Here is a 26793-nt window from a genome sequence, read left to right on the forward strand (position 1 = left end):
CTGTACCTTGGCTTGTCCTGAGTTGACTTGACTTGACTTGACTTGACTTGACTTGACTTGACGTTATCGTACCTTTGGCTTTGCTTTGCCTTTACTTTTCCAAGATTGGTGCCAACCGCTGTGCAATCCACACGCTGTCACTCACTCACTCACTCACGACACACCCAACCCGGCCCGGCCAATCAGTCGATTCGCATCATTCCTGACCTGACCTGACCTGACCTGACCGTCGTCGACCACCTTCCACCTTCCACCTTCGTGACTGTCAATCATCATGTCGGCAGAAGGGACACCTCCTCTGCTGCGTCCCAAACCTCGCAGACCCTTTGAGATTGGTCCCTTGTCATCCACCACAACCTCTTCGTCTCAGCCGTCACCGGAACCGCACACCACCTCTCTCGACGATGAAAAGTCCACCACTGTCCCGAGCCGCAGTCGCAGTATTCTCAATCTCACATCCTCCACTCTCGCCGGTGTCTTCGGCTACCCGTCAGACCGGGACGAACCGCCCACGCCGTGGGGCAATGGCACCCAGACGCCCATTGATGGACTACGGCAGGAGCTGGGAGATCTGCTGAGCAATGGCAAGAGCATGGACGAGGCCTTGATGATGCGCAGTCGAGAGCGCAGAGGCTCCATGCTGAGCCAGTCCGCTCGACGAAGCCGCACTCTTCACAAGCCGAAAAAGACCAAGACCATCAAGGGCTACTGGATTCCTCTTTTCTTCAAGACTGCTGTACTGGCGCTGATCGGTGTGGGCTATGGCGCTTTTATCCGTCATGTGCACGGCAGGAAGCAGTTGGCTCCCGTGCGGGTCAATGGCTTGAATCACGAATCTCCCTATTATCTTGTCTTCTGGGCCTTCATGGGCACAACACTCGGCTGGCTTATGCCCTATGTCGACAGCATCTGGAATGATGAGAACGATGATGACGAGGACGCCATTGGTGTCGGGTACAAGACGTTGGACAACGCAAAGATGCCACAAGCCACTGGCCGATCAGGCTGGACACCTGTCTGGAACGACTTGGTCAGGACGGCTGGAGTCTTCAGTGGCATCGCATTCGCAATTGTAAGTTTTCGGTAGCCACGCCACATTGTTCGGATACTAATCTATGCTTCAGCGTCACATCCCGTGGCACTCGACTCTGCAACTCGCCCTGACTCTCACACTCTCGAATCCAACACTATGGTTTCTTCTGGACCGCAGCGCCCCCGGATTCATCCTCAGCACCACAATCGCTCTGTCAGGCACCGCCCTGATGCTGGGCATAAAGCCGGACCTCGTCCCATCACCATCTCTGTCGTCTTCCCTGTCAGCAGCTGTGAACAACAGTGCCGCAGCAGCACAATCGGCTTCGAATGCCGATCATCTGCGATCGTCGGGCCTCGTCGCCGGTCTGTTCAGTCTCGAGTCTGTCGGCGTGGCTACTTGGATCGTCACTGTTCTTTTCGTCGCCTGCGTCTGCTTTGGGAATATCGGCCGGAGGCTGTAAAAGCAGGGCCTTACTTTAAGGAGAGCAAAAAGGGAAAAGGAAAGGTATATATACGTCTGATTTGTTCTTTTGGGTCAAGACTACAGCAACCGAGGGCGGGCATGTGTAAAGGAGATGGTGACCGATGGCATCGGGAGGGAAACTAGCATAACAGGGGGCGAAGGGCTCGTCATTGTACACTTTATAGTCTTCCTCTCCCAGCGGAGAGAGAAATGACAGAACAAAACATGTGAGCGTTTCACGCGTGTCACAGTGATCAGTCGTATACCTTATTGAAACCAGAGGCCGCGAGAGAGAGAGAGAGAGAGAGAGAGAGAGAGAGAGAGAGCAAAGAGACTCACGACTCATTCATGGATGACTTCCCATGACTCTTGTGGCTTCTCATGACTCCCTCCCTCCCTTCCTTCTTTCCATTCCAAAACTCGGCTCGTGAATCTCAACCCTCCCCCTCCTACTTTTTAAGCCTCACATCTCGAATCTGATGTCCCATATCCAGCCGAATCCAGCAGGCACGCTCTGTAATCCTTTCTTGTTTCCGTTTCCGTTCACCTTACTGTAGGTTGGGCACATTCCATTCCATCCTATCCCATCCCATTCCATCGCACATACCTCAACCTAAGATCCTTTCTTTCCCCGATCAGTGAAGGAGCACAAGCTCAGGCCATTGATTTATTAATTCATTCATTCATTCATTCATTCATTCATTCATTCATTCATTCATCCATCCATTGATGAATCCGAAACTCTCGCTGACTTTCTTCCCCTTGTAGACTTTTACTTGCCCTTTTTGACGCTTCTGCTGGACGTACGTTCAAGTTGAATTAAGGAATACTATACCTTGTTTTACAGGACCTTGGCTTGGCTGCTTCGTCCTGTCTTTCCTTGCTTACATGGACGAACACACCAGATGCTGACGAAGACGGACCGAACAACACGAACGAACGTACGTGGGAGCGAGAGCATTCTCAGAACACTTAAAATACACAGCATCCAGAGCGAAAAAAGTTGAGCCAATGATCAAGTAAACATGATTGACGACGGAAAAACAAGCCAAGATGAAGATAAACGCAAAATATATACATTCTAAAAAGCACTAAGGTATCATAGGATTTTTCGAACTCCCCCCATTTCCAGAGGTCGTTCCGGACATGCACTGAAGAAAAAGGGACACGTAGACAAGTGTTGAGTGAGACAAGCCCACTGAACACCTGACCCTTTTTCTCTCGCAGCCACGCAACACAACTAACAGAAGATCTTGTACACCTTCTTCCACTTGGGCCAAGCGGCCTGTTCGGCACGCTCCTCGGCGAGCAGCTCTGCCAGGTTCAACTCTCTGATACCCGTGTGCAGATCCATGTTGTGGCTGCGCACGAACGGAGTCCTGTACCAGATCTTGTAGCCCAGGTAGAATGCAATGACGACTGGAGCAGCGAGATACGCCTCGAACCAGTTCTTGACGAGCTCGTCCGCAGTCATGTCTGCGTAGCCGATAGGGGCGAAACCAGTCCAGAACTGAGCGATCAGAACAAGGCAGTTGAGGATGAAACCAATCCATGAACCAATAAGGCCAGGCTGGGAGCGGTAAGCGAGCTCGTCGAGGCTGTGGCCTTGCACCTTCCAGCCCTTGCGGAAGCGGATGTGGGCCAAACAAATAGATCCCCAGGTGAAGATGGACGAAAGACCTGAAAGGGCAAGCATCCAGTTGAAAGCCTCACCCTGGACAGAGGATCCAGCAAGGAAAGCCAAGAAACCAAGGACCGACGCGATGACAATAGAAACAATGGGACGGCCAGTACGATCAATGTATCCGAGGATCTTTGGTGCTTGTCCTTGGTCGGCAAGGGCGGCAAGAGTGCGAGACGAACCATAGATGGAGGAGTTTCCGACAGACAAAACCGCAATCATAATGACGACGTTCATTACCGATGGAAGTCCGCTGATACCGGCGTTCTTGATCGCAATGACGAAAGGAGAGGCGGAAGCATCTGCGCTGCTGGTACCGTTCAGGAGCTTGTCGTCATTCCAAGGGACCAACAGGCCGACGAGAGTGAGCGAGACAATGTAGAAGAGGGTGATACGCCAGAAGACCTGCTTGACGGCGGTGGGAAGAGACTTGCGAGGGTTCTCGGTCTCGGCTGCAGCAAGACCAACAAGCTCGGTACCAGAGAAAGCAAAAGCTGCGGTGACAAAGACCGAACACAGACCCTTGAATCCATTGTGGAATGCACCAGGGTTGTGCCAGTACTTGCCGCCGATGTAGCCACCTCGAGGGCCACCTCCAGCAGCGAGAATAATACCGAGAATGATAAATCCGATGACGGCCAGAACCTTGATGATGGCGAAAACGAACTCGGCTTCACCGTATCCTTTTACACCGAACAAGTTGATAGCGATGATGACGAACAAGAAGATGGCTACCCAGGCATCGTTGTTGATTGATCCTTGAGTCCAGTAATCGATGGTCAGAGTAGCAGCAACAATCTCAAGCGGCAGGACGACAAGCCATTGCAGAGCGTAACTGTTGATGTTGTAAGCAAGATGTTTTCCCGATGCTGACAAACCCGAAAGAACTTACTTCCAGCCCATGGCAAACCCCCAGGCAGGGTCAAGGAAACGTGTCGAATATGCAGAGAAAGAACCAGCGACGGGGAACAAAACGGCCATCTCTCCTAGAGCATGCACCGTACAGTAAAGCATAATACCGATGATACCATAAGCGATGAGCAGTGATGCAGGTCCTCCATTTGCTAGCGAACTACCTGAACCGACGAAGAGACCAGTACCTACAAGACTGTAAGTCAAGAGCGTTCCTGCAGCAGTTGCTGTCTGAGAGACAAGACTTACCAATAGAACCACCGATAGCGATCATCTGCAGATGACGACCTTTTAGAGATCTCGCCAGCCCTGTGTCTGCTGTTGCGGCCACTGCAGTCTCGACATCGAAGGTCTTGCCTTCTGCGGCACCCTTGGGAGTCGCATGAGCGTTGGGGTCGCGCTTGAATGAATCTACGAAGCGTGTGGCAAAGGAGCCTTTGTATGAGGTGCTCTGTCCATACTCAACAGCACCGTGATCCTCGCCAGTGTAAGGTGATGATGGGCCGGCCTTCTCGATGTCGTCCATTGTGGATGATGTGTCGTCGTAATGTCAAACACCTGTAAGCGATGTAGAAGAAAGATACAAGAAAGGCAGGCTTGGTCTCGTTACACAAAACAAGCTGCACTAGCTACTACTTCCAGCCTCGAAGTCTATAATGAACGATTTATATTTTTGGGACACCGTTTTTCTGAAGAGTCGGCAGAGAGCATCGCTTTTATTTCACGCAAGCCAAGGCGCGTAGAAAGAATGTGCTAATAGAGTTATGGAAGATGTACTGCTAGGCTGGCCTCAAGAGGACGATGAATGGTTGGAATCAAAAGCGCTATCTACGGGCGCGCATTGATGCACGCCTTCCCGACGCCACCATCATCAGATAGTCCCTCAGTAGGGTGCACCACTGCCCCGGGTCTGTAACGACGGAACGGTTAATACGTAGGATTCGGAAGAAATACTTGTGCGAAAGTACCCATAGTGGTGAACGACAGCTTTGTACCCAGGACTTTTTGGTTATTGCTAATTCGCCGTAGGCCTTGATCTACTTCGACTTTTCGATGTTCTATGAGGGGGAAACATGCGTCGCAGATGGACGTTCACTTTTGCAGCTCCCTTGAGAGGACGATCATGCAGTGAAGTCTAGAATGGCAAGGCGAGGCAAGGTACAGTAAAGCAGGACCTCGATCACTGTGTCTCTGGGGATCCCAATGTCTGACGCGCAAGGACCACTTTTCGAAGAGGGTCTCGCGTGTCCAGATACCCTGACCCCACTTGGCCACGCTTGTTGATATCTAAACTCGGTCAGCGCCGCCTATTGCTTTATGTGGTGCGCCAAATCGAGAGACGTAATTCTCCACACACATATAATATGGAGCCCAGATAAGACAGAACAAACTAAGGTAAGCTTTTTCTTTCCTCACCAGCTTGACACAAGAGTCTATAGTAATACCGTACATGGCCGTTTCTTATGTTCTTGCGTATCTATTCTATGACGGAATCAGGATTCTGATTGATACATCAGCCTACCAAAACGAAAACTCAGTATCTGACGTGTACGATCCATGTATCCGTTGTCCGTTGTCCGTCGAGCTCCTTCCGGCGACGTAAGGCGACTAAGGTTGCATTTTGCTTCTTTGCAATCATGTCGTACTACGGAGGATGGGCGCCTTTGAGTAGACGGCTTGACTCAGCGGGCCCCGAAGCACGAAGCACGGAGACGAATGCACACAGAGCTCGCCTCGGTTTCTCGCGATCACGGATTAACAGTACATTCGGTTTGCCTTTTCCCCTCCATATCCTCTTTTGATGCCATGCGGGGACAAGCTTCGGGGACTTGGGGCCCGTCGCAGACCACACGGCTTGGTCGTCAGTACAACTCCATGAGGTGCTTGTAGATCTACTGTGACAAGCGACTGCAAAAGTTCAAGCTTTTTCGTTTATAAAAAATGCTTGGTGACATAACGTGAGCAAGCAGTGACAATTGTCGCTACAAGGCGGCTAAGGCGCAATGTGCCGGAAGCATCACGGTTAGCCAATGGAAAGTCTAAAGGCCAAGCAGGTACAGTGACGAGGCGTTAGCGCAGAGATAAGGGTTATTGTCTGCATCTGTCATAGCCAACTCACCCGGGCTGCTTTGCGCGCGTGCGCGCCACTTTAATCGACCTTCCTCTCTTATCCACACAATAACGGAAAACATCATCTGCTTTGTGATTGAGTGGCTTGTTTTTTGAGTCTCTACAATCACCGATTTACTTTTCACCAGGATGGATCTCGACTAGATGTTGTTCTCGAGTCAGTTTGTCAGACATGTCAGCCCGGGATTATTCGCTACTCGCTCTCAGTACAGCGAGATGGCGTCTTCGGAATACAAGATTGCCCGCCGCATAGAGGCACTTTCACGGCGACGCCGAAAGAGCAGCACCTATTGGGAGCAGGGGAGATCGCGATCTGCGCATTTTCGATGATCTCCTGGCGTGGTCTGATCTGAAAAAAAAAAAGGAAGATGTATTATTTGACCTTGATTAGTCGTCGAACATGTTTCGTAAATTTCGTATGTGCATGTGCATGGTCTGCGAATCTTGATGCCGGGATCACGAGCTCCTTCTCGCTACAAGTGTGTATATGCCTTTCGAAACATCCAGGCCATTGGTTCCCGAGTCATTATCTGTAGATTGTCAGGAACATCATGCTCTCTTCCTGCCTACTCAGCAACTTCTCAATAATGGAACTATTAATGTTACATCTGTCATACCCGAATACGTGACTATTGGGAGGACTCCAGGCGTTGCTTTTCGCTGTCGTCTCACCACCTAATACCCTACCTTTACCTTCAAGCGAGACGTTCAACCCGTGACGCACGTATATCCATTCATTCCACAGAAAGCATCTTGTCTCCAGTCCCATGCTGCCGCTCGCGTCACTTCTGCGTTCCACTCTACCCGCTCTCCACGGACACTCGATACCTCTACAGTGGGGTTTTCCATCCCATGACTGCATCCAATCTCGTCTCATCCGCAGTACCCTCCCTGGCCTGAGGCGACGCATCGCGACGCAAGACAGACCAGTCCACCCTGCCTGCTCTCTGATGCGAAAGGTAGAGCCATCTGCCGCTTTGATCCGCGCGCGGGAGAGACTACCGCTCGCACTCCCGAGAGTGAATGCACACAACGCAAAGACAGACAGATAGGTGACGAGACGAAACGAGACAATTTTGTGATTGCACGGCCGCCGAGCGGTAGTACTGTTGACGAAAGAGCGCTTACTCGGTTATCCGCGCGTATAAAAGGCAGAAGTTTCGTTTTGTCTGATTTTATGATAGTCGCTGATTAGCTGGCTGACTGGCTAGTTGGCTGGTTGGCTGGTTAGGTGTGCAGTACTATAATAGTCGTAATCAGTAGCAATAGCAGTAGTGTGACTCGTGCAGTGAGTGATCATCCTGGCTGCAATTCGGATATATGAAAAGAAACCCTGGTGGAGTTTCTCCGAGGGTTGTGTACTTGTACTCCACCTACTGTAGTGGGCACGTACAAGTATAGTTGGCGCATGCCATGTGCGGAAAGCAGGATGGTACTGTAGGTTTATTTGTCGGCTTTCACATGGTCAATCTTCTTCGTAGGTATATGTCGATCGTTGTGTTGTTGTGCTAATAAGTGAGCGTACACATTGAAATGCTGGGGTGAGCATATGATCTATCTACCGCATCCTTCATGCTCTAAGAAATAAATAACACGACTACCCTGTCCGGTGAACGGCAATAGCTTCAAATCACCTCTAGCTTAGTGCTTGCAATCCGAGACTTATATCTGCCGTTGGCTCCTTGACGAACCTTTGGGACAAAAAGACGAAAATAAAAGCAGACAAGACAGGGTTGCCCTCCCGTCAACCAACCTATGCACTTTCCTCACCTGTGCGTCTTTCGTGTCGCTCATACATTACCTTTGTCAAGACTAAAGTCGAATACACGCATTCCTCCTCGGAAAGGTCTATGAGCCGTGCCAATCTGATACTGTTTACAGTTTACGCACACACATACATGTCACAGAAAGGTTATTCTGCTTCTGCCTCAGTTTCATCTTCTTCCATATCTTATCACAGCCACCGAAAAAGAAAACTCCCATCTCTCAACTTTCCCGTGAGATCGTCGGGAGAGATTACGACACAATAATAGAAGGGCTAGCTCACTTTCGTTCTGTTCATACTCACCTCACCGCTCAATGCGATTCATAACCCGTTCAGACGGATCTTCCGCTTGTTCTTTGTTCTTTTCAACCACTCGAATCCAAACCAACCTCAACCTTTCATGAAAGAACGAACTCAGCAGCAGGACGGCTCGATAACTTCTGAGGTAGGGAAAAGAAAACAAAAAGGCATGTATAAGATATGTATGTATACATTCAGATGATGAATAAGGTAACGTGTATTTCTCCACCCCCAGAATAAAAAATAAAGTAAAAAATAAGAAAATAACACGAACTTTCGTCGCAAAAGTGGTATCCCGAAGCTATACAAAATGAGACGAAAAAGAACACCGCCAAAAAGAAACCCCATAAACAGGTCGCGAGAATGGAGGAAATCGAAAGTAGAGGTTGAGGCGATTATCTTCCCCTCGTACAGCGCTAGATTAGACATGACTTTTGTCTTGCATCTTTTGATTAGAAAATCGAGCTTGGGTGACTGCGCCGCTGTCCTGCAAGATTACCTTTCCTTTGACTGAGCTGTCGGTAAAGGAAATCATTGTTGTGCTGGTTCCTGCTTTGGCTGCGGTGACGGCCCTCCCAATACAGTAAAGCCATGGGGAGTAAACTCGGGCACTCCCTGAATCACCTTCGGGGCGTCTGTAGCATCTCTCGCGCTGGCCCCACCAGTGCTGGCCCCGCTAGATGCAACGGGTTCGAAAGGCTCGCCAAGCTGTGCTGGCGAATGGACTTCCTCCTTGTCGGGCTCTCTGAAGTCAAACACCTTCTCGTTATCACCGACTGGACTGAACGCCTCCACCTCTTCAACTTCTTCTTCCTCGTCTTCTTCCAGTATATCTGCTCCGTCTCCTTCACCCTCTTCGCCGAGCAAGCCTTGTTGAGCCATTTCCTCTTCTTCCTCTTCTTCTTCGGCGATGGGCAGTTCGCCACTGCGACGTCCCTGTGCGCTGGCGGTCCTGCTTCCAGGTTCACTCCCACCAGGGGTACCTCGCCCGCCTCGCGCACTTGTGATAGTACCCAATGCAGGCCCCTTGAACACACTTCGCTTTTTCTTGGCAAATACAGGATGCATGCCTGGACTGGGTGGTCCAAAGGCGCTGAAGGCTGACGTTGGAGGTGGTATACCTATAGCGCGATCCTGGAACGGAGATGGAGGGAGCGTTCCCAACATCCCAGGAGGTGGACGACGATTTATGCGTATACCGGCGGGGAAAGTGCCAGTCACCGAAGTAGGTGTGCCGGGGTGTATCAGTTTGACGCTACTGTGCGGGCTCTTCTGGCGTCGAGACGAGATGGAGATATTGCTTGGTGACGCCAATGATGCAGAAGACGTGCTCGACGCCTTCGAGTGACTGTGGTGATGCGCGTGGATGCTGCGGAAGGAGGACACGGAAGAGGATGTTGATTTGCGCCCTTTTAGTCCTGCACTGCTTCTACGGTATAAAGACGAGCGTGGCGTTAAAGGAGCCGGCGAGAGCGAGGGGCGCTTGCTGTGTGTTCGACTGCCAGTGGACCCATAGGATGAAGTTGTGCTGACGCGCGGTCGCGCGGGATAGGTGTTACGAGGCTGGAACTCGGGTCGAGTTTGAGAATATGAAGTTTTTCGCATCTCGAGAAGCTGAGTGCTGGAGCGACTCAACGTGTCGCGAGTGGCCATGGACCCGTGGGCGGAATTTGGTGGAAAGCGTGGCGACGTGGTGGAAGTGCTGTGGTTGGAGCTGCTGGGCGATTTGCTCGTGCGTTTTGTCGACTCCCTGATCCAGTGTTTGAAATGCGCAATCTGCTCCTTGAACGGACGTTTTCGTTTCTGGTGGAACGGAGGCGGGGCGAGTAGACCATTAGTGGTGTGTGCGAGTTGCATAATGCCACTGCTGCTCCGTGATCCTGCACGAGGTCGCCGTGCTGGAAACTCTTTGGGTGGAGGTACCGGTCTTTGGCGTGACGAGCTGGCGGATCGCAAGCCATTGGCCATGTCCTTTTCGACTGGAGGAGGCCTACCATCCTCTCGCTCCGGCGTACGGGCTTCGTTGACCCGGGGAAGATCTGGAGGAGCAGCGCTAGACCTGCTCGTGTTTCGACCCCGAGTCCTCGGAGGATCTTCAGAGAGCGCTATGGGATGCTCCTCGTTGATGTCTTTCAAGCTCGCAGCGGCCAAAAGCCTGTTACTGGCGGCGCTCAATCTCCGAATGCTCTTCGCCTCGGCTTCACGCTCTTTCCGTTTCCTGCTGCGCCGTCTCTCCTTACGTTCCTCCTTTTCAATCAAAAGGGCCCACCAGCCAGCCAAAGAATCGCATCTCTGCGCCAGAACGTGCTCTATCACCATATCAATATCCACTCCTGCACTACGCATCCTTAGTAACGTGTTCTTTTCGAGATCGGTGGTGAAAGGTGCAGGTTGTTGGACTTTCAGGATCTCCTGTTGCTGGGGAGCATACTCGGCCAGCCACGGGTGTCTCAGGATGTCGGCAAGAGCAGGTCGAAGCAGCGGGCGCTTAGACAACAACTTCGAGATCAGGTCTTTGGCACCTTCGGGCACATAATCGGGGTATTTCGGGTCCTCTTTCAATATCAATGCCTTGGAGGCCGACTCGTCGTCCTCGTCGAACGGTAGCTCGCCGCAGAGCAAGGCGTAAAGAATGATGCCCAGACTCCACACGTCCACCTTTTCGCCTGCGTACTTTTCTCCCTTGAGCATCTCGGGGGCACTGTAGCAGACGGTTCCGCACCAGGTCTGGAGATAGCTACTGCTGCCCTGGTACTCTCTCGTGAAGCCAAAGTCGCAAAGCTTGACATTGCCGTGTTTGTCGAGCAGAATGTTCTCGAGTTTGAGATCGCGGTGCACGCATTGTTTGCCGTGTACGTAGGCCACAGCTCCAAGCAATTGAGTGAATATCTTTTGCACCGTGGCTTCTTCCATGCGGCCATTTTTGAGGAGGTAGTTGTAGAGTTCGTCGCCTGGTTTGCCATGGGAGCGTTAGTTTCTTGCATAATGTTGATGGCCCGGGAGGACACTTGAGCGACTGACCAGAGCAGTACTCCAGCACCAGCCATACAAGGCTCTCGGTGACTATGACCTCATATAGACGAGCGATGTGTGGATGGAGGAATTGGCGATGATGGTGGATCTCTCTTGCCAGGTTCGCATCGTCCTTCTTTGCCGACTTGAGCACGACCTGTGGTGAGCCCAGTCAGCGTTTCTCTTTCCTTGTAGACCTTGAAATGCCCATGCCTTTGAGCCATTGGTGAGCTTGTGCGAGGCGAGGTAGACCTTGCCAAAAGAGCCCTTTCCGATCAAGCGTCCGACGGTATAGTTGCCTACAGTACGGAGGTCTTTTGAATTGAACTCGCTGGTCTTGGAATCAGTAAAGTGGAACGATGCATCGCGCAGCAAGACGCGATGGGCGAACAGAGCGAAGGCTTACTCGAGAAGCTCTTGATATGAAGTGGCGAGCTGAACAATTCACGCGTCGAGTCAGTAAACAGAGTCAAGTTGTGGAAAACGAGGGATCCACATAAACACACCTTGTTCTTGTGCGTCTGAAGCTCGGCTTGTGCCCGAGAAGCTGGTGGCATACGTCAAGCAGCAGCAGGCTGGGCCAGCCTAATGGAGGAAGGATGTTCTTCTTGTTGTCTTTGTTGTTGATTATTACTGTTGCGGATGCCGTCTGTCCTTTGGCCAATATATCAGATATCGTGTCGCTCCACTTGCGCTAGCACTCGATCCGTACCGTAGACGACAAGCAGAGTACAGGCAGCCAGGCAGCTACGAAGAACAAAAGTACAGTAAAGTAGCGCACGACACAGTAGTCTGACTCAAAAGCTACCCTACTGTGCTTGCTGGCTGTGTACTGTACCTTAGCTAACCTGCTGTTTTGCGGAGGCGGAGAGGCGGAGGCTCGGCGGGTAGACGGCCTGTCAAGATACGACGGCAGTGACAATGATGCTGCTGATGGTGGCGATGCGCGCTTGCATAGGCCGATATAAGGATATTCAATTATAAGAGGTAAGGTGCGGTAGAACTATATTAAGAAATGCCGGATCTGGCAGTGTTGTCACGGAACAAGTAGTAAGAAAAGCAGCAGCGGGCATTGGGGGAGAGATGACCTGGTAAAGGTGAATGAAGACAAGACAAGACAAATTAGGGATAAATTACCAAGGGCGTTGGATGATGGAAGCGAGTTCTGGCTTGTTGTTGGTGTATTTCTGCTGCTAGTAGTCGTTCATGCCATGTTCGTATCAATGCCAGGCAATGGAAATGCTCTTTCTCCCACTATCGCTCTCCCTCCCTCCCTCCCTCGCACATGCAAGAGACAGGCGACACGCGAGATCCATGATCCAATGAGATCCATGTTGACCCATGCGCCGACGCCTTCATTTCCCAAATCCTGACGCGCGCGCGTCATTTCTGCTTATACTGTAAATGTACCTGCCCCCGGACCAGCCCGTGCTCATTCACCTCGACAGGGTGGAAAGTGCCTTGGATCTTTTGATACTCTCACGGTCAATTCAGTCTTATTACGTACAGCATTGGCGAATCCGCCATGGCTACCTTACCCACAGTGTTCTACCTGAGCTGACTGCTTGTATCATCCTCGCGATCGTCTGATGTCCGCGATTGCTTTTCTTCGGTAGTCGCTGTCTGCGAACAGTGCTTGGATCAAATCCACAACCTCCTCCGCAACAAACTCCAGCCTCAGCTCCCCCTCACTCCAAAAATACTTAATGTCCGCCAGCGAGCCCTCGAGTATTTCCGCAAGATACTGGAACTTGAGCCAATTGGGACAGTAGATGCCGGTCGTGTCGTGTGCCTCTCCGTCTCCGGGATGTTTCTGCATGAACAGATCCCTGATCGCCAGCATCTTGTCACAGTGAGACCACAGCCGCTTGGACTCCTCCTCTCCAATGTCCGACAAGTCCTCAATGTCTATGATTATTTTGCCTGTCACCGTGCCTAGGAGCGACCCGAGTGATTGCAGCAGTGCAGACTTGGACAATATCCCCTCCCATTGCTTGTATACATCTCTCAGTCGGCTTGCTGTGATTTCCACCGCACTGTCGCATGCGCTAGCGAAGGGCTCCGTCGTGCAGCTTGAGAAACCCTGCGCTCCGTCCAGCATATCCCCTAGAATCGTGCGTTGCGCTTCCATCTCTGCACCGTACGCTCGTTTGGCGAATTGGTCCAGAGCTTTGATCTCGCTGTCCAACTTCAGCCGTGACGTTGGCCGTGAGCTTGGTGCGAGCGCAGAGGAAGCATCCTTGTCCGAATGCCGAGCGATCAAGGAACGCAGCTGATCCGCCAACCTGGTGCTGTCGTTGTAGATTAGCATGTTGCCCGTGTCAAGCCTTCCATATGCCGTCGACGACGTAGCGCGGTACATGGCCAGGACGAAAGTAGGAACGACATAGAGAGCAGTCGCTGCGGGCCCGATCGACGTTTGCGCGTAACTTGCATCCATCAAGGTCTCGGCGTCCAGGATAGACTCCTCAATGATTTTGAGTATACCGTCAGGCACAGCCGTGACGGTATATGTTTCCTTCAGTGTGACCTCTCTCTCCGCTGCGTCTTTCTCTGTCTCCTTCTTGCTTGGGGCCTTCTCTTGCTCTTGGTCTTGCGTTTTCTCCACAATCGGGGCTGTTTCATTTGGATCTTCGTCTCCCCAGCCCCAAGCGTCGACGTCTGCATCAATTTCCTCGACTTCCTCCACATCCCCTTTCGCCTTCGCAGTGTCTGTCGTCGAATCCTCTCCTGGCGGATCGTCGTCCATAGCCCATGCGCTCGCATCGTCGTCATCATCCATGTCTTCTGCCGGCGCCGGCGCCGGTGCCTTTGCGTCCGGCATGGAAGCTGTCTCTTGCTCTTCGCCCCATTCTGCGTCCCAAGCATCATCGTCGGTCTCACCACCGGCGCCCATGAGCGCATCGCCCTTGGATATCATTTGCGTTTCGACTCTCTCAACCGTGTGTCTTTCCCTGAGCTTGGTGAATAACAAGGCTCGCACAGCACCCAGCGCGGTCTCTCGTCGCTTGGCTAACCACGTACGCGGTGCGCTCTGTACCCATTCTGTAAGTGGTTTCGTGCTTGCAGGCCATGAGAGCCCATCAATCTGTAGCGCTAGCTTCGACACCCGATCCAGAACTCGTTGAAAGAATGGCATCTCATCAATTCGAATCGGGACACATGTATCGAGCCATGTTGTAGTAATGATGTCCAGGAGTTGCGGGAGCAAGACTTGGGAAAGTGGCAGCATCAATGACGATGGTAGGTGCGAGTTCAAAAACTCAAGTAATCCCCAGAAGTCCCCAAGAACGCTCATGATTTCAGTGTCGCCATCTTGTCGCGAGACAGAAATCGAGCAGCTCTCTATAAGTATCTTGCTGTGAGTAGCAGTGTCACGAGACAAAGCTGGTCGAATGACGGCTGAGTCGAGGTCGCGTCGAAGGCGGTCGAGATAGGCTGGTAGGATATTCAGAGTGGTCAGAACATTCACGGCAGCTTCAATATCATGTGTTCCTGGTATTGCTTGTTAGCACGAGGGCCGAGCAGCGTATATCCCGTGCACTTACGATGCTCGACTTCGACGACGTTGACGCTGTGATCTGCTGTGTTTGTCTTGATGGTTTCCCGCAGACCCTGTGTAGCCTGATCAGCCAGCGCAGACTTGATCTTCTGGATGCGTATCTGCAGCAGATCATAGGCTCTTGTGTGGTCCACGGCTGCTAATTCTGGAAGGACAGAATCCACCTGCTTTATGGCAGCCAGTGCGGATGCCAGGTCGTTGTTGATCATTGCATCTTGACACTCGTCGAGGGTAGACCTGAGGCTCCGGATCTTGCTCAAAGTATTGACTAACTCTTCGTTGTAAGCGACCTCCTTCTCCAGCAAGCCGGCCTTGTTGCCAGCCTCGTCTGCATCTTGTCGCAGCTCCTCGCCCTCTCTAGCCTGCTGGACTATCTCTCGCGCCGTGGCTTTGGAGTGCTCGATGTCTGCTTGCAACTTCTTGGCCTGCGCGATCCAGCCATCGACGTCTGGGGCGACATCTCTGCTCAACTGGCGTATGTCGGCCTGTCAGAATGCTGTTAGACTTCGGCGACCGTGTTATGGCACAGATTGACCCACACCTTAACTTCGTCGCGGGCTCTTTGCAAATCAACCAGTAAATCAGGAAGCACATTGGGCCTCAGCTCTGCCGAAGACACGGCTTCTGATTCGGGATATGCGCCATGTTCCACAGAGCCAACGATGGCCTCTTTCAGGCTCGCATCAGATATTGCAGACGACATAAAGCGTCCTGTCAAGCTCAACGCGAGTGAATATGATGCAAAGCTGAGTTGAAAGATCAGGTAGACTAAGGTACAGTGAAGCAAGAACGAAGCTGTGTTGATTGTTTCCAGTGACGTTTCGTTTAAACCTACCTTGTTCTGGATAAGCACCTCAGCATATACTGGAATACAAGACTCTAATCCCCATGGCACGGACCATTTGTGATATTTCCAGTGCATTTGCCCCTCCTCGGCCCCTCTAGGATATCGTATCTACAGCACACGGCTTACTATTTGTCGATACTATAGAGATTCCCAGGCCCAGTATACCTTCCACTGGCGTTATTCGGATTTGCTGTCGAACATATATCGACGTCTATCACTTCGGACATCTGGGAAACTTGCTGTTGGTATAGCTTATCGGACAAACTTCATTCGTCAATCGTGCTTGCTCTCAGAGGCACGATATACCCAGATTATGCCAGCAGCAAGACAGCATTCCTTCTTCCGGACTATCCAGAAGTTCAAGCTCGATTATGCGCCCATCGATGTTGCTCAATATGAGTCCGAAAGGACGGGCATGCGAGTCGTCGTAGTCAATCAGAAAGGCCCCAAGGTCTATGGTTATTTTGCCTTGGCTACCGAGATCCATGATGATTCCGGATCTCCGCATACCCTGGAGCATTTGTGCTTCATGGGCTCCAAAAGCTACCGTTACAAGGGAGTCTTGGACAAGCTTGCCACGCGAGCCTACTCTAGTACCAATGCCTGGACAGCCACAGACCACACCGCATACACACTAGAGACCGCCGGTTGGGAAGGCTTCGCGCAAATCTTGCCTGTGTATCTCGAGCATGTCCTCGTGCCCACCCTTACTGATGCAGGTTGCTACACTGAAGTGCACCACGTAGATGGTACTGGGCACGATGCCGGTGTGGTCTACTCGGAAATGCAAGGCGTTCAGAATCAGCAAGGTGAGCTCATGGAGCTGCAGGCCCGAAGGTTAATGTAGGTAACATCATTCCGGCTTCGATGACTGGCTCTGACAGAACAAGGTACCCCCAGGGCGATGGCTTCAGGTACGAGACCGGAGGCATGATGGAGCAACTCCGAGTCCTGACGGCAGATCGCATTCGCGAGTTTCACCGAGAGATGTACCAGCCCAGAAACCTGTGTCTGGTACTCATTGGCGAGATTGACCACAAGGAGCTCCTGCAGATCCTGGACGACTTCGAGCCAACCATTCTCAAGGATGTTCCGTCTCCGGACACACCTTTCAAGCGACCATGGGTCGACTCCAAGCGTACTCCACCTCTGGAAAAGACTGTGGTAGACACTGTCCGTTTCCCAGAAGACGACGAGTCGATGGGTGAGATCCTGGTCGGTTTCCTGGGCCCGGACTGCAACGACCATCTCGCCGGTAAGTTGCCACCCATGGCTTCGACCATTTTCTGCTCAACAGCTGACCATTATTCCAGTATCTGCTTTGGGCATAATGTTGGTCTATCTATGTGGATCTTCGGTTTCTGTTCTCGAGAACATAATGGTCGAGAAGGAACAGTTATGCAGTATGATCTACTACTCCACTGACGTGCGTCCCGATGTCACGACGTGGTTCAATCTCAGCGCTGTGGAGACCGAAAAGCTTGCGGACGTGGAAAAGCGTCTCTTCGAAATCTTGAAGGACACTGCAGCCAAGAAGCTCGACATGAGCTATATGCACGACTGCATTGAGCGCTACCGAAGACAATTGAAGTTCAAGTGTGAGAGCACTGGTGACTTCTTTGCCACACCAATGATCGAGGATCACCTGTTCGGAAATAGAGACGGCAGCGATCTACGGGAACTTGCGACTCTACAGGACCTAGACACTCTGGAAGGATGGTCGGATCAGAAATGGCGAGACTTCCTTTCCCACTGGCTTGCTGATGCGCATCACATCTCAGTCCTCGGCGTACCCTCGCGCGAGCTGTCCAAGAAGCTCAAGACTGATGAGAAAGCCCGAGTAAAGGCTCAACAGGAGAAGTTCGGTGAGGAAGGGTTGAAGAAGCTGGCGGAGAAGCTTGAGAAAGCCAAAATGGAGAATGATGAGCCCATCCCAGACGAGATGCTTGGTAAATTTACGGTACCAGGAACATCGTCTATTCATTTCATTCCGACAACTACTGCGCGGGCTGGACGTGCAAGAAAGATGGGATCGTTAGACAATGATGTCCAGAAAATCGTCGACAAGGACGACTCGGATATTCCGCTCTTCATTCACTTCGAACACATCCCATCTAACTTTGTCAGAGTCAAACTGGTCATGTGTAGTGGAACACTGCCAGTCGAGCTGAAGCCGCTCCTGACTCTTTATCTGATGAACTTCTTCACTACGCCTGTGATGCGCGATGGCAAGAGAATCGAGTTCGAGGACGTGGTAGTGGAATTGGAAAAGGACACCGTGGATTATGACATAAGCTCTGGACCCGGCAATGGCGAGCTGATCCAGATTGCGTTCCAAGTCGAAGCAGAAAAGTACGACACGACTATTCACTGGTTGAAAACTGTCATGTTTGATGCGATCCTCGACGAAGTAAGGTTGAGGGCCTCGCTCACCAAGATCCTCGCCGACATTCCAGATGAGAAGCGCAGTGGCATGGAGATGTGCACCGCCGTGGACTCGGTGATTCACCTCAACAGAGACTCGAGTAGTAGAGCAAGGAACACTCTTGTCAAGTCTGTTTACCTCAAGCGTCTCAAGAAACAGCTGAAGAAGGATCCCCGCTCGGTGATCGAAAGGCTTCAAGTTTGCTATCAGAAGCTACACAAAGCATCAAATTTCCGTGTCTTTGTTGCGGGAGATCTTGCCAAGATCAAGAACCCCGTCTCTGCATGGAAGCACATACTGTCTGGCTTGGACACATCTGGCACGTTGCAACCGCTGGACTCAAGAAAGGAGAAGCTCAGCGAGATTGCGAAGAAGCCTGGCAATACCGCATACATCATTCCCATGGCTACCATTGACTCTTCGTATGGCCTCTTGACCACCAGAGGTCCTGACTCTTGGGAACATCCCGATCTACCAGCGCTCATGGTGGCACAAGCTTACCTAGACGCAGTCGAGGGCCCTCTCTGGGTTGCAGTACGTGGTACAGGTCTGGCTTACGGCTCTGGCTTCAGCCGCAGCGTCGACGTTGGTCTGCTCACCTTGCGCATTTATCGTTCACCTGACACCTACAAGGCTTTCTTGGCAGCAAAGGAGCAAGTCGAGGGATACGCGAGCGGTAAGACACCATTCGACAAGTTTGCTCTCGAGGGTGCTATTTCGAGTATTGTCATGGGCTTCGCGGACGAACAGCCTACAATGGGCAGTGCAGCAAACTTGAGTTTTGTGAACCAGGTAATCAGGGGTATCGGCAAGGGATGGAATGACGAGATGTTGGCCAGGGTCAGAGACATCAAAGGCGAGCACATTCAGGACGTCATGAACAGGGTGATCATGCCGATCTTCAGGCCGGAGACAGCCAATCTGGTTGTCACCTGTGCTACGCTGATGGAAGAGGTAAGTCCTACTGAGAGCGAATGCATCGACGAAGATACAGGGAAGCTGCTGACTACGATGCAGAGCCTGATCGAGAAGTTCACAAAGGAAGGATTCAACGTGCAAGTGCAGAGTCTCGGTCACTTCGAGGACGACTACGGGTTGCAATACATGCCCGGAGAGGACGAGGTGGAAGATGATGAGGACGAGGACGAGGATGAAGGAGATGACGAAGATGACGAGGAAGACGAAAGCGACGACGAGGAAGAATAGAGCGCAGCTGCGGCAGAGAGGGTCCCCGGCAGAATGGAGAAATGTGTGTGTGTGTGTGTGCAGAGAGAGGGGTGCCTCGGGAGACAGGAAGACAGAAAGACGAGGGTGTGTTATCCGGCTAAGAAGGTGAGTGCTCGCACTCCGAGGGCCGGTACAGGCAATCTCGTTTCATCTAAAATATGTTGATTGCTTGCACTTGCTGAGCTGGCGCGACGCTCGAGCACATGGACCTGCAAGATAGGACGCAGCGGGAACGGAGAGATCTTGGCACAGCCCTACACGAGAACCCGAAAACACGGAGAGAATCGGGCAAAGTAGGGGCTTCTCCAGACGCACTGACGAATAAAAGGCATTTCTGGGTCGGCGGGAGATGTACCGATTATGATGTAGTGCGAGGGGCGTTTATAGAATAGAGCTATGGTGGTATACCATGTCAAAACACCATCTACATGCCCTGCGAAGAGAGTTCTTTCTCGCAGCATTGATGATCAACTTTGAAAGCTATTACAAGGGCCGAATAGCACATATGCCCGGCTTATCTGTGGCCTAGCTCCTCTTCAGGCATAGCGCCGAGATCGGCTAAAAAGCATCATTTGAGAGCTCTCAACCAGCCAAGAAACCCCTCCGTCACGCTCTTTCCTCAACTGGACTTGCCCACCTTCCCAAAGAACAGCCATTTCTTTGCTCGGATTCCTCTTCGTTCTGACTCACTTCCTCCTCATAACACACTCCGAACTTTGCTTTTCTTTCCCACCAAACTGCTGCGACTCCCTTGTCCACGCACGCAGCTGTAGCAGCAGAAGCCGAGCACGGCTATTGACAAGCTCCAGCCGAGTCCTCCACCATGACCGACGTAGCACCCACCAACACCGCCGTCTCGGACGGCCAGCAGCAGCTACGAGATGAGTCCGCAGTCGAGGAGGGTCACACCCACTCGATCAACTCGGTACACACCAGACTGCGCGCCAACTCAACCATCATGAAGGCCAAGAAGATCCTGGGTACGTCTCTGATCACATGCAAATCAAGGTAAAGACCACCGAGACTGACATGGTTCCCCTTGCCAGTCGCCAACCGTGGAGAGATCCCCATTCGGATCTTCCGTACCGCACACGAGCTCTCGCTGCAGACGGTGGCAGTCTTCAGTTACGAAGACCGTCTGTCCATGCACAGACAAAAGGCCGACGAGGCATATGTCATCGGCAAGCGCGGACAGTTCACTCCTGTGGGAGCCTACCTGGCCGGCGACGAGATCATCAAGATTGCCCGCGCCCACAATGTCGACCTGATCCATCCTGGTTATGGATTCCTCAGTGAGAACGCCGAGTTCGCTCGCAATGTCGAGAAGGCTGGCCTGATCGTGAGTCACTCGAACTTTTTTTTCATCTGCTGATCCAAGCGTCATGTGGAATGACACAATCCTTTGCTGACCACCTGCACTCCAGTTCGTCGGACCTACTCCGGAGACCATCGATGCTCTTGGTGACAAGGTGTCGGCCCGTGATCTCGCCATCAAGTGCGGTGTCCCCGTCGTCCCCGGTACCGATGGCCCTGTCGAGCGATTCGAGGAGGTCAAGGATTTCACCGACAAGCATGGCTTCCCCATCATCATCAAGGCTGCCTTTGGCGGCGGTGGTCGTGGCATGCGTGTGGTGAGGAAACAGGAGGAACTCAAGGACTCGTTCGAGCGTGCCACCTCCGAGGCAAAGTCTGCTTTCGGCAACGGCACCGTCTTCGTCGAGCGCTTCTTGGACAGGCCCAAGCACATTGAAGTCCAGCTTCTCGGTGACAGCCACGGCAATGTCGTCCACTTGTACGAGCGTGACTGCTCCGTCCAGCGTCGTCACCAGAAGGTCGTCGAGCTCGCTCCGGCCAAGGATCTCCCCATCGAGACCCGCGATGCCATCCTGGCTGATGCTGTCAAGCTCGCCAAGTCGGTCAACTACCGCAACGCCGGTACCGCCGAGTTCCTTGTCGACCAGCAGAACAGATACTACTTCATCGAGATCAACCCTCGTATCCAGGTCGAGCACACCATCACCGAGGAGATCACCGGTATCGACATCGTCGCCGCCCAGATCCAGATCGCCGCTGGCGCATCGCTCGAGCAGCTCGGCCTGACCCAAGACCGCATCTCCATCCGCGGCTTCGCCATCCAGTGTCGTATCACCACCGAGGACCCCACCAAGGGCTTCTCACCCGACACCGGTAAGATCGAGGTGTACCGCTCCGCTGGCGGTAACGGTGTTCGTCTCGACGGAGGCAACGGTTTCGCCGGTGCTCTGATCACTCCTCACTACGACTCCATGTTGGTCAAGTGTACCTGCCATGGCTCGACCTACGAGATTGTCAGAAGGAAGATGCTCCGTGCCCTGGTCGAGTTCAGAATCCGTGGTGTCAAGACCAACATCCCCTTCTTGGCCTCGCTTCTCACTCACCCCACCTTCATCAACGGAACGTGCTGGACCACCTTCATTGATGACACTCCCGAGCTCTTCGCCCTCATTGGCTCCCAGAACCGTGCCCAGAAGCTGTTGGCTTACCTGGGAGACCTCGCTGTCAACGGCAGTCAGATCAAGGGACAGATTGGCGAGCCCAAGTTCCGTGGCGAGATCAACCTGCCTACTCTCGTGGACAAGGCTGGCAACCCCATCGATGTCGAGGAGCCTTGCAAGGTGGGCTGGAGAAACATCATCATCGAGCAGGGTCCTGCTGCATTCGCCAAGGCCGTGCGTGCCAACAAGGGCTGCTTGATCATGGACACGACATGGAGAGACGCACATCAGTCTCTGCTTGCCACAAGAGTGCGCACCGTCGACTTCCTCAACATTGCCAAGCACACCAGCTACGCCCTCAGCGGCGCCTGGGCTCTCGAGTGCTGGGGGGGTGCCACCTTCGACGTTGCCATGCGCTTCCTGTACGAGGATCCTTGGGACAGACTGAGGAAGATGAGGAAGCTTGTACCCAACATCCCCTTCCAGATGCTTCTCCGTGGTGCCAACGGTGTCGCCTACTCTTCCCTTCCCGACAACGCCATCACACACTTCTGCGAGCAGGCCAAGAAGTGTGGTGTCGACATCTTCCGCGTCTTCGATGCTCTCAACGACATGGAGCAACTCGAGGTCGGTATCAAGGCCGTCCTGAAGGCCGGCGGTATTGCTGAAGGTACCGTTTGCTACTCGGGTGACTTCCTGAACCCCAAGAAGAAGTACAACCTCGAGTACTATCTGGACTGTGTCGACAAGATTGTAGGCATGGGAGCGCACGTGCTCGGAATCAAAGACAGTGAGTTCACGCCATTCAATTGTATACCTTACCTATCATCCGAATGATTCACTGACATCCAAGCAGTGGCGGGTGTTCTCAAGCCCAAGGCGGCCACTCTGCTCATCGGCGCCATCAGAAAAAAGTACCCCGATCTTCCAATTCATGTCCACACTCACGACTCCGCCGGCACTGGTGTTGCGTCCATGGTTGCATGCGCCCAGGCCGGTGCTGACGCTGTCGATGCGGCCACTGATAGCATGTCTGGCATGACTTCGCAGCCCAGCATTGGTGCCGTCATTTCTTCTCTCGAGGGCACCGAGTTCGAGACTGGACTTGACCACCACAACCTGCGTTCCCTCGACCACTACTGGGCTCAGCTCCGTCTTCTGTACTCGCCATTCGAGGCTGGTCTGACTGGTCCTGACCCAGAGGTTTACGAGCACGAGATCCCCGGCGGTCAGCTCACCAACCTGATCTTCCAAGCTGCTCAGCAAGGACTTGGCGAGCAGTGGGAGCACACCAAGAAGGCCTACGAGCAGGCCAACGACCTCCTCGGAGACATTGTCAAGGTCACGCCCACCTCGAAGGTTGTGGGTGATCTTGCGCAGTTTATGGTCAGCAACAACCTCAGCTACAACGATGTGCTCGAGAAGGCCGAGCAGTTGGACTTCCCGTCATCCGTTCTTGAGTTCTTCGAGGGTCTTATGGGACAGCCTTACGGTGGTTTCCCCGAGCCTCTGCGCACTCAGGCTCTCCGCGGCCGCAGAAAGATGACCAAGCGTCCCGGTCTTTACCTGGAGCCGTTTGACTTTGCTGCAATCCGCAAGAAGCTCACTGAGCAGTTTGGCTCGTGCACCGAGACCGAGGTTGCATCGTACGCCATGTACCCCAAGGTGTTTGAGGACTACAAGAAGTGGACTCAGAAGTTCGGTGACCTTTCAGTCCTGCCGACCCGCTACTTCCTGTCCAAGCCCGAGATTGGCGAGGAGTTCAACGTCGAGCTCGAGAAGGGCAAGGTTTTGATTTTGAAGCTTCTCGCCATTGGACCTCTGTCCGATGCCACCGGACAGAGAGAAGTGTTCTACGAGATGAACGGCGAGGTCCGTCAAGTTACTGTCGATGACCACAAGGCCGCTGTTGAGAACAAGTCTCGTCCCAAGGCTGATCTTGGCGACAGCAGTCAGGTCGGTGCTCCGATGGCAGGTGTTGTTGTTGAGGTTAGAGTCAAGGATGGAGGTCACGTCAACAAGGGTGATCCCATTGCAGTGCTCAGTGCCATGAAGATGGTAAGTTTTGTTGCTCCTGTTGCTCCTGTTCATGTGACAAAGATACTAACAAACATGATAGGAAATGCTTATCAGTGCACCTCACTCTGGTAAGGTCTCTGACATCCGAGTCAAGGAGGCTGATTCAGTCGCCAGTCAAGACTTGGTGTGCAGAATCACTCAGTAGAGCAAATATAGATGATGTAAACGAATCATCTTGTAACGGTCGATTCATCATCTTGACGAAAGAACGAAACGCTTTTTTCTTAAGGGGAGTCAGAGGGGGAAGGGGCTTCTGGCGAATCAAGGAGAAGGATATTGAGACCAGGTGTTGTTATAGTAATGTTTTGGGCCTTCCATATTCGAGAGAAAGGACGTTTTATTATTCTTATTGTCCTTTCATTTTGTCTTTATTCTCGTACCTTAAGAAAGTAAAGTAGACTTTCATCTCGTCTGATAGTCTATCTTCGATTTTCATTCAGGTTGCGTGAACATAAGCCATTGCACGTCAAGTGAGGACGTTCGTGTATTTCCCAGTGAACAAAGAGTGAAGAGAAGCGACAAAGATTACGACGACGACTAACAGTAGGAAGCAGGAAGCCAAGTCGAGAGTCAGCCTCGATAGGCATGATAATCATTCCCCTTAAGCCTGAACGCGCATGCAAGAGATAGATAAACAGACACCGCCTTTCTCTTTTCCGCTATTCGTTTGCTTGTTTGCTCGCTGCTCTCACCACCTGATCTTTTCTCTCACCATCACATCTCCAGATAAGGTGACGGAACATTAGGGGACTGTTTGCTCATGCATTATCTACCTTACTGTATCTATCCTCTAGCAACAACCCGTGATTGTTCAGCCCTAGACTCATGACTCCGTACGGACCCGCAATGGCATGAAACTGGGACTCGGGACTTGTGATCCGTACTGAGTCGTCCTGTGAATTTGTGATGGTATTATTGGCCCTGTCGTTTCGTAGGGTTCATCAATGATGTATGTTCAGTAGTACATTAGTAGCGAGGGGCGTCGCGTGATGATCTACGTACAGTAGGTAAGGTACTGTGCCGCGTTTCATACTTATCTGACGTTCTTTGATTGGAATACGATGGTTGCGGCTCTCACTTCTCTTTATAAGAGCGTATCTATGGGGTTGGAAGGTCGTTAGTGGTTTTGATAGAGATTTGTTGATTGTTTATAAGGCTTCGTTTGTATGTTTGTTAAGGACTCGTTGTATATTTATCGAGGACTTATTGACTGTTCAGCAAGCAAGGACTCATCAAGTATTCATCAAAGACTCATTGACTAATCATGAAGGAGTCAATGTTATTCCAGTAGAGACTCATCGACTATTCATTAACGACTCATTCTGGCGTTACCCGGAAGATCGATCTCAGAGTCGGAGTCGGAGTCGACCATGATGGCTGCCTTGCCAGTCTTCGGTTTCTTACCAGGGGGTTTGCTGGGGTTTGTATTCGGCCTTTTTCTTGTCCTGGTGTCTCTGTAGATGCGTGCAGTTCGTGTAGACATGACCAGTGAAGACCAGCTGATGTTTGCGGCACCATGTGCACCGCCCTGGTTCTGCGACGTCGTTCTCTTATTGAGTTTGCCAGTGTTGGTGTAGTAGGCCGATGGACCTGAGGTGTCTAGAGTGTGTTTCTCAGCTCTGTCCAGCATTTTGGGTTCAATTTGAACGAACGAGGTGAGGTCGCGTTAATGATCCATTGAAGATTCATCAACGAGGTTCCTTCCTTTAGATGATGTCTTCTGATACTGCTGGCTTGTGTGCATGTGAAGTGTACTGTACTGTACGGTATGTTCACATTAAATGGTATAGGATAAGCCGAAGTGGCTTGGCTTAGCTTCACCGTCACTCGTCTTTGACTGAAGACCAGCTCATTCGTATAAATCCAACAGTGATCTAATCCTCATCCTTCAATATGATAATGATCGAACATACCTCCGACTTGCACAAGTAATGTGTTGATACATTGATCATCCACGACCTGATCTTTAGATCTACACAGAACCTGCTGTTCTCAGACTCGGACAAGCACATCAAACTGAATACTCCCCACCGATGCATCCAACGCAAAGACAATGTCCGACCATCGAGTCCCGATAAGGAGAAACGCCTAAGGGATGACATTCACTAATTATAACTACTCCACAAATAATTTCATGCCACGGATAGAGTCTTCATAATTTTATTCGCCATTCCATCACGGGTTCCACATCAACCAGACCAGTCCGAGATCCCCGTGTCGAATCGTAGATGTGTGAAGATCAGGTACGCTTATCTATTTGATTAAAAAAGCGACGACGAAGCACATGTGAATTCGGAGTAAGAAAGCAGACTAAAACGTCACAAAAGTCACGCCCGTTTGTTTCATCTAATTATCTAGCTTACGAAGGTCCCGTAGAAGATAGACTCAAGGTGCACTGCTGCGGTAGTAGTTCTTGGTGACCATGATAAGGCTACATCATTGCAGTCTTCGGGGTGAGGGTAGCGAGTGTAGCGTACCTGACCTGAAGTGATACAGATCGCAGACAGGGATCGATGACGCGCACCCTTCAGTTCAGTCTACGCCGAAGGCCCTTTTTCGTGGGGTTAGCAGTCACTCAAAAACGCCATTTTTGCGGGGAAAGCACGATTAGCTAGGGTGGGGTGTGGGCCTCGATCGGGACCCTTGGTTATCAGAAAGGAAAACTAGTTGAAATCGACGACGTCTTACTGGTTCGGCTCTTGATCCTTGGTCCCGTTGCTCAGCAAAAGAAGCCCAAAAGCACATGGGAAGGACAAGGGAAACGGTTGTCGGTGGTGTCTTGTTCTGCTTGTGTGAAAACGCTGCGTCATCAGTGACTTCTTTGGGAATCGCTCGTTCATAGGGCCTAGAACTTTGGCTATCACAAGTTGATGTCTTTGAT

At 51.9% G+C, this 26793-nt stretch overlaps 6 protein-coding genes across 7 annotated transcripts; 3 read left to right on the forward strand and 3 right to left on the reverse strand.

Annotated features, from left to right (window-relative positions):
- Window positions 1–274: 274 nt before the first annotated feature.
- On the forward strand, window positions 275–1496 carry AAFC00_003875 (uncharacterized protein; the record flags this gene model as incomplete). Its single annotated transcript, XM_069343417.1, has 2 exons — window positions 275–1072; window positions 1125–1496. 2 exons carry the CDS (start codon window positions 275–277, stop codon window positions 1494–1496), a joined length of 1170 nt encoding a protein of 389 aa, XP_069201243.1.
- Window positions 1497–2738: 1242 nt separating this feature from the next.
- Window positions 2739–4617, reverse strand: AAFC00_003876 (uncharacterized protein; the record flags this gene model as incomplete). Its single annotated transcript, XM_069343418.1, has 3 exons — window positions 2739–4014; window positions 4072–4279; window positions 4341–4617. 3 exons carry the CDS (start codon window positions 4615–4617, stop codon window positions 2739–2741), a joined length of 1761 nt encoding a protein of 586 aa, XP_069201244.1.
- Window positions 4618–8817: 4200 nt separating this feature from the next.
- AAFC00_003877 (uncharacterized protein) lies at window positions 8818–11855 on the reverse strand (the record flags this gene model as incomplete). Its single annotated transcript, XM_069343419.1, has 5 exons — window positions 8818–11237; window positions 11308–11455; window positions 11512–11629; window positions 11705–11733; window positions 11805–11855. 5 exons carry the CDS (start codon window positions 11853–11855, stop codon window positions 8818–8820), a joined length of 2766 nt encoding a protein of 921 aa, XP_069201245.1.
- A 1013-nt stretch (window positions 11856–12868) lies between these two features.
- AAFC00_003878 (uncharacterized protein) lies at window positions 12869–15563 on the reverse strand (the record flags this gene model as incomplete). The annotated part of the gene is made up of 3 exons (XM_069343420.1): window positions 12869–14793; window positions 14847–15345; window positions 15402–15563. The coding sequence occupies 3 exons, from the start codon at window positions 15561–15563 to the stop codon at window positions 12869–12871; spliced, it is 2586 nt and encodes an 861-aa protein (XP_069201246.1).
- Window positions 15564–16020: 457 nt separating this feature from the next.
- On the forward strand, window positions 16021–19338 carry AAFC00_003879 (uncharacterized protein; the record flags this gene model as incomplete). 2 transcript variants are annotated; one of them, XM_069343421.1, is made up of 4 exons in its annotated part: window positions 16021–16550; window positions 16592–16962; window positions 17021–19086; window positions 19150–19338. In XM_069343421.1, 4 exons carry the CDS (start codon window positions 16021–16023, stop codon window positions 19336–19338), a joined length of 3156 nt encoding a protein of 1051 aa, XP_069201247.1. The 2 variants fall into 2 exon arrangements, with proteins under 2 accessions (XP_069201247.1, XP_069201248.1); XM_069343422.1 differs by having other exon boundaries at window positions 16598–16962.
- Window positions 19339–20182: 844 nt separating this feature from the next.
- AAFC00_003880 (uncharacterized protein) lies at window positions 20183–24057 on the forward strand (the record flags this gene model as incomplete). The annotated part of the gene is made up of 5 exons (XM_069343424.1): window positions 20183–20339; window positions 20406–20698; window positions 20784–22623; window positions 22690–23891; window positions 23953–24057. 5 exons carry the CDS (start codon window positions 20183–20185, stop codon window positions 24055–24057), a joined length of 3597 nt encoding a protein of 1198 aa, XP_069201249.1.
- Window positions 24058–26793: the final 2736 nt, after the last annotated feature.

This window comes from Neodothiora populina (genome assembly GCF_041146345.1).
Source record: "Neodothiora populina strain CPC 39397 chromosome Unknown canker_contig_16, whole genome shotgun sequence".
NCBI classification, from domain to species: Eukaryota; Fungi; Ascomycota; class Dothideomycetes; order Dothideales; family Dothioraceae; genus Neodothiora; species Neodothiora populina.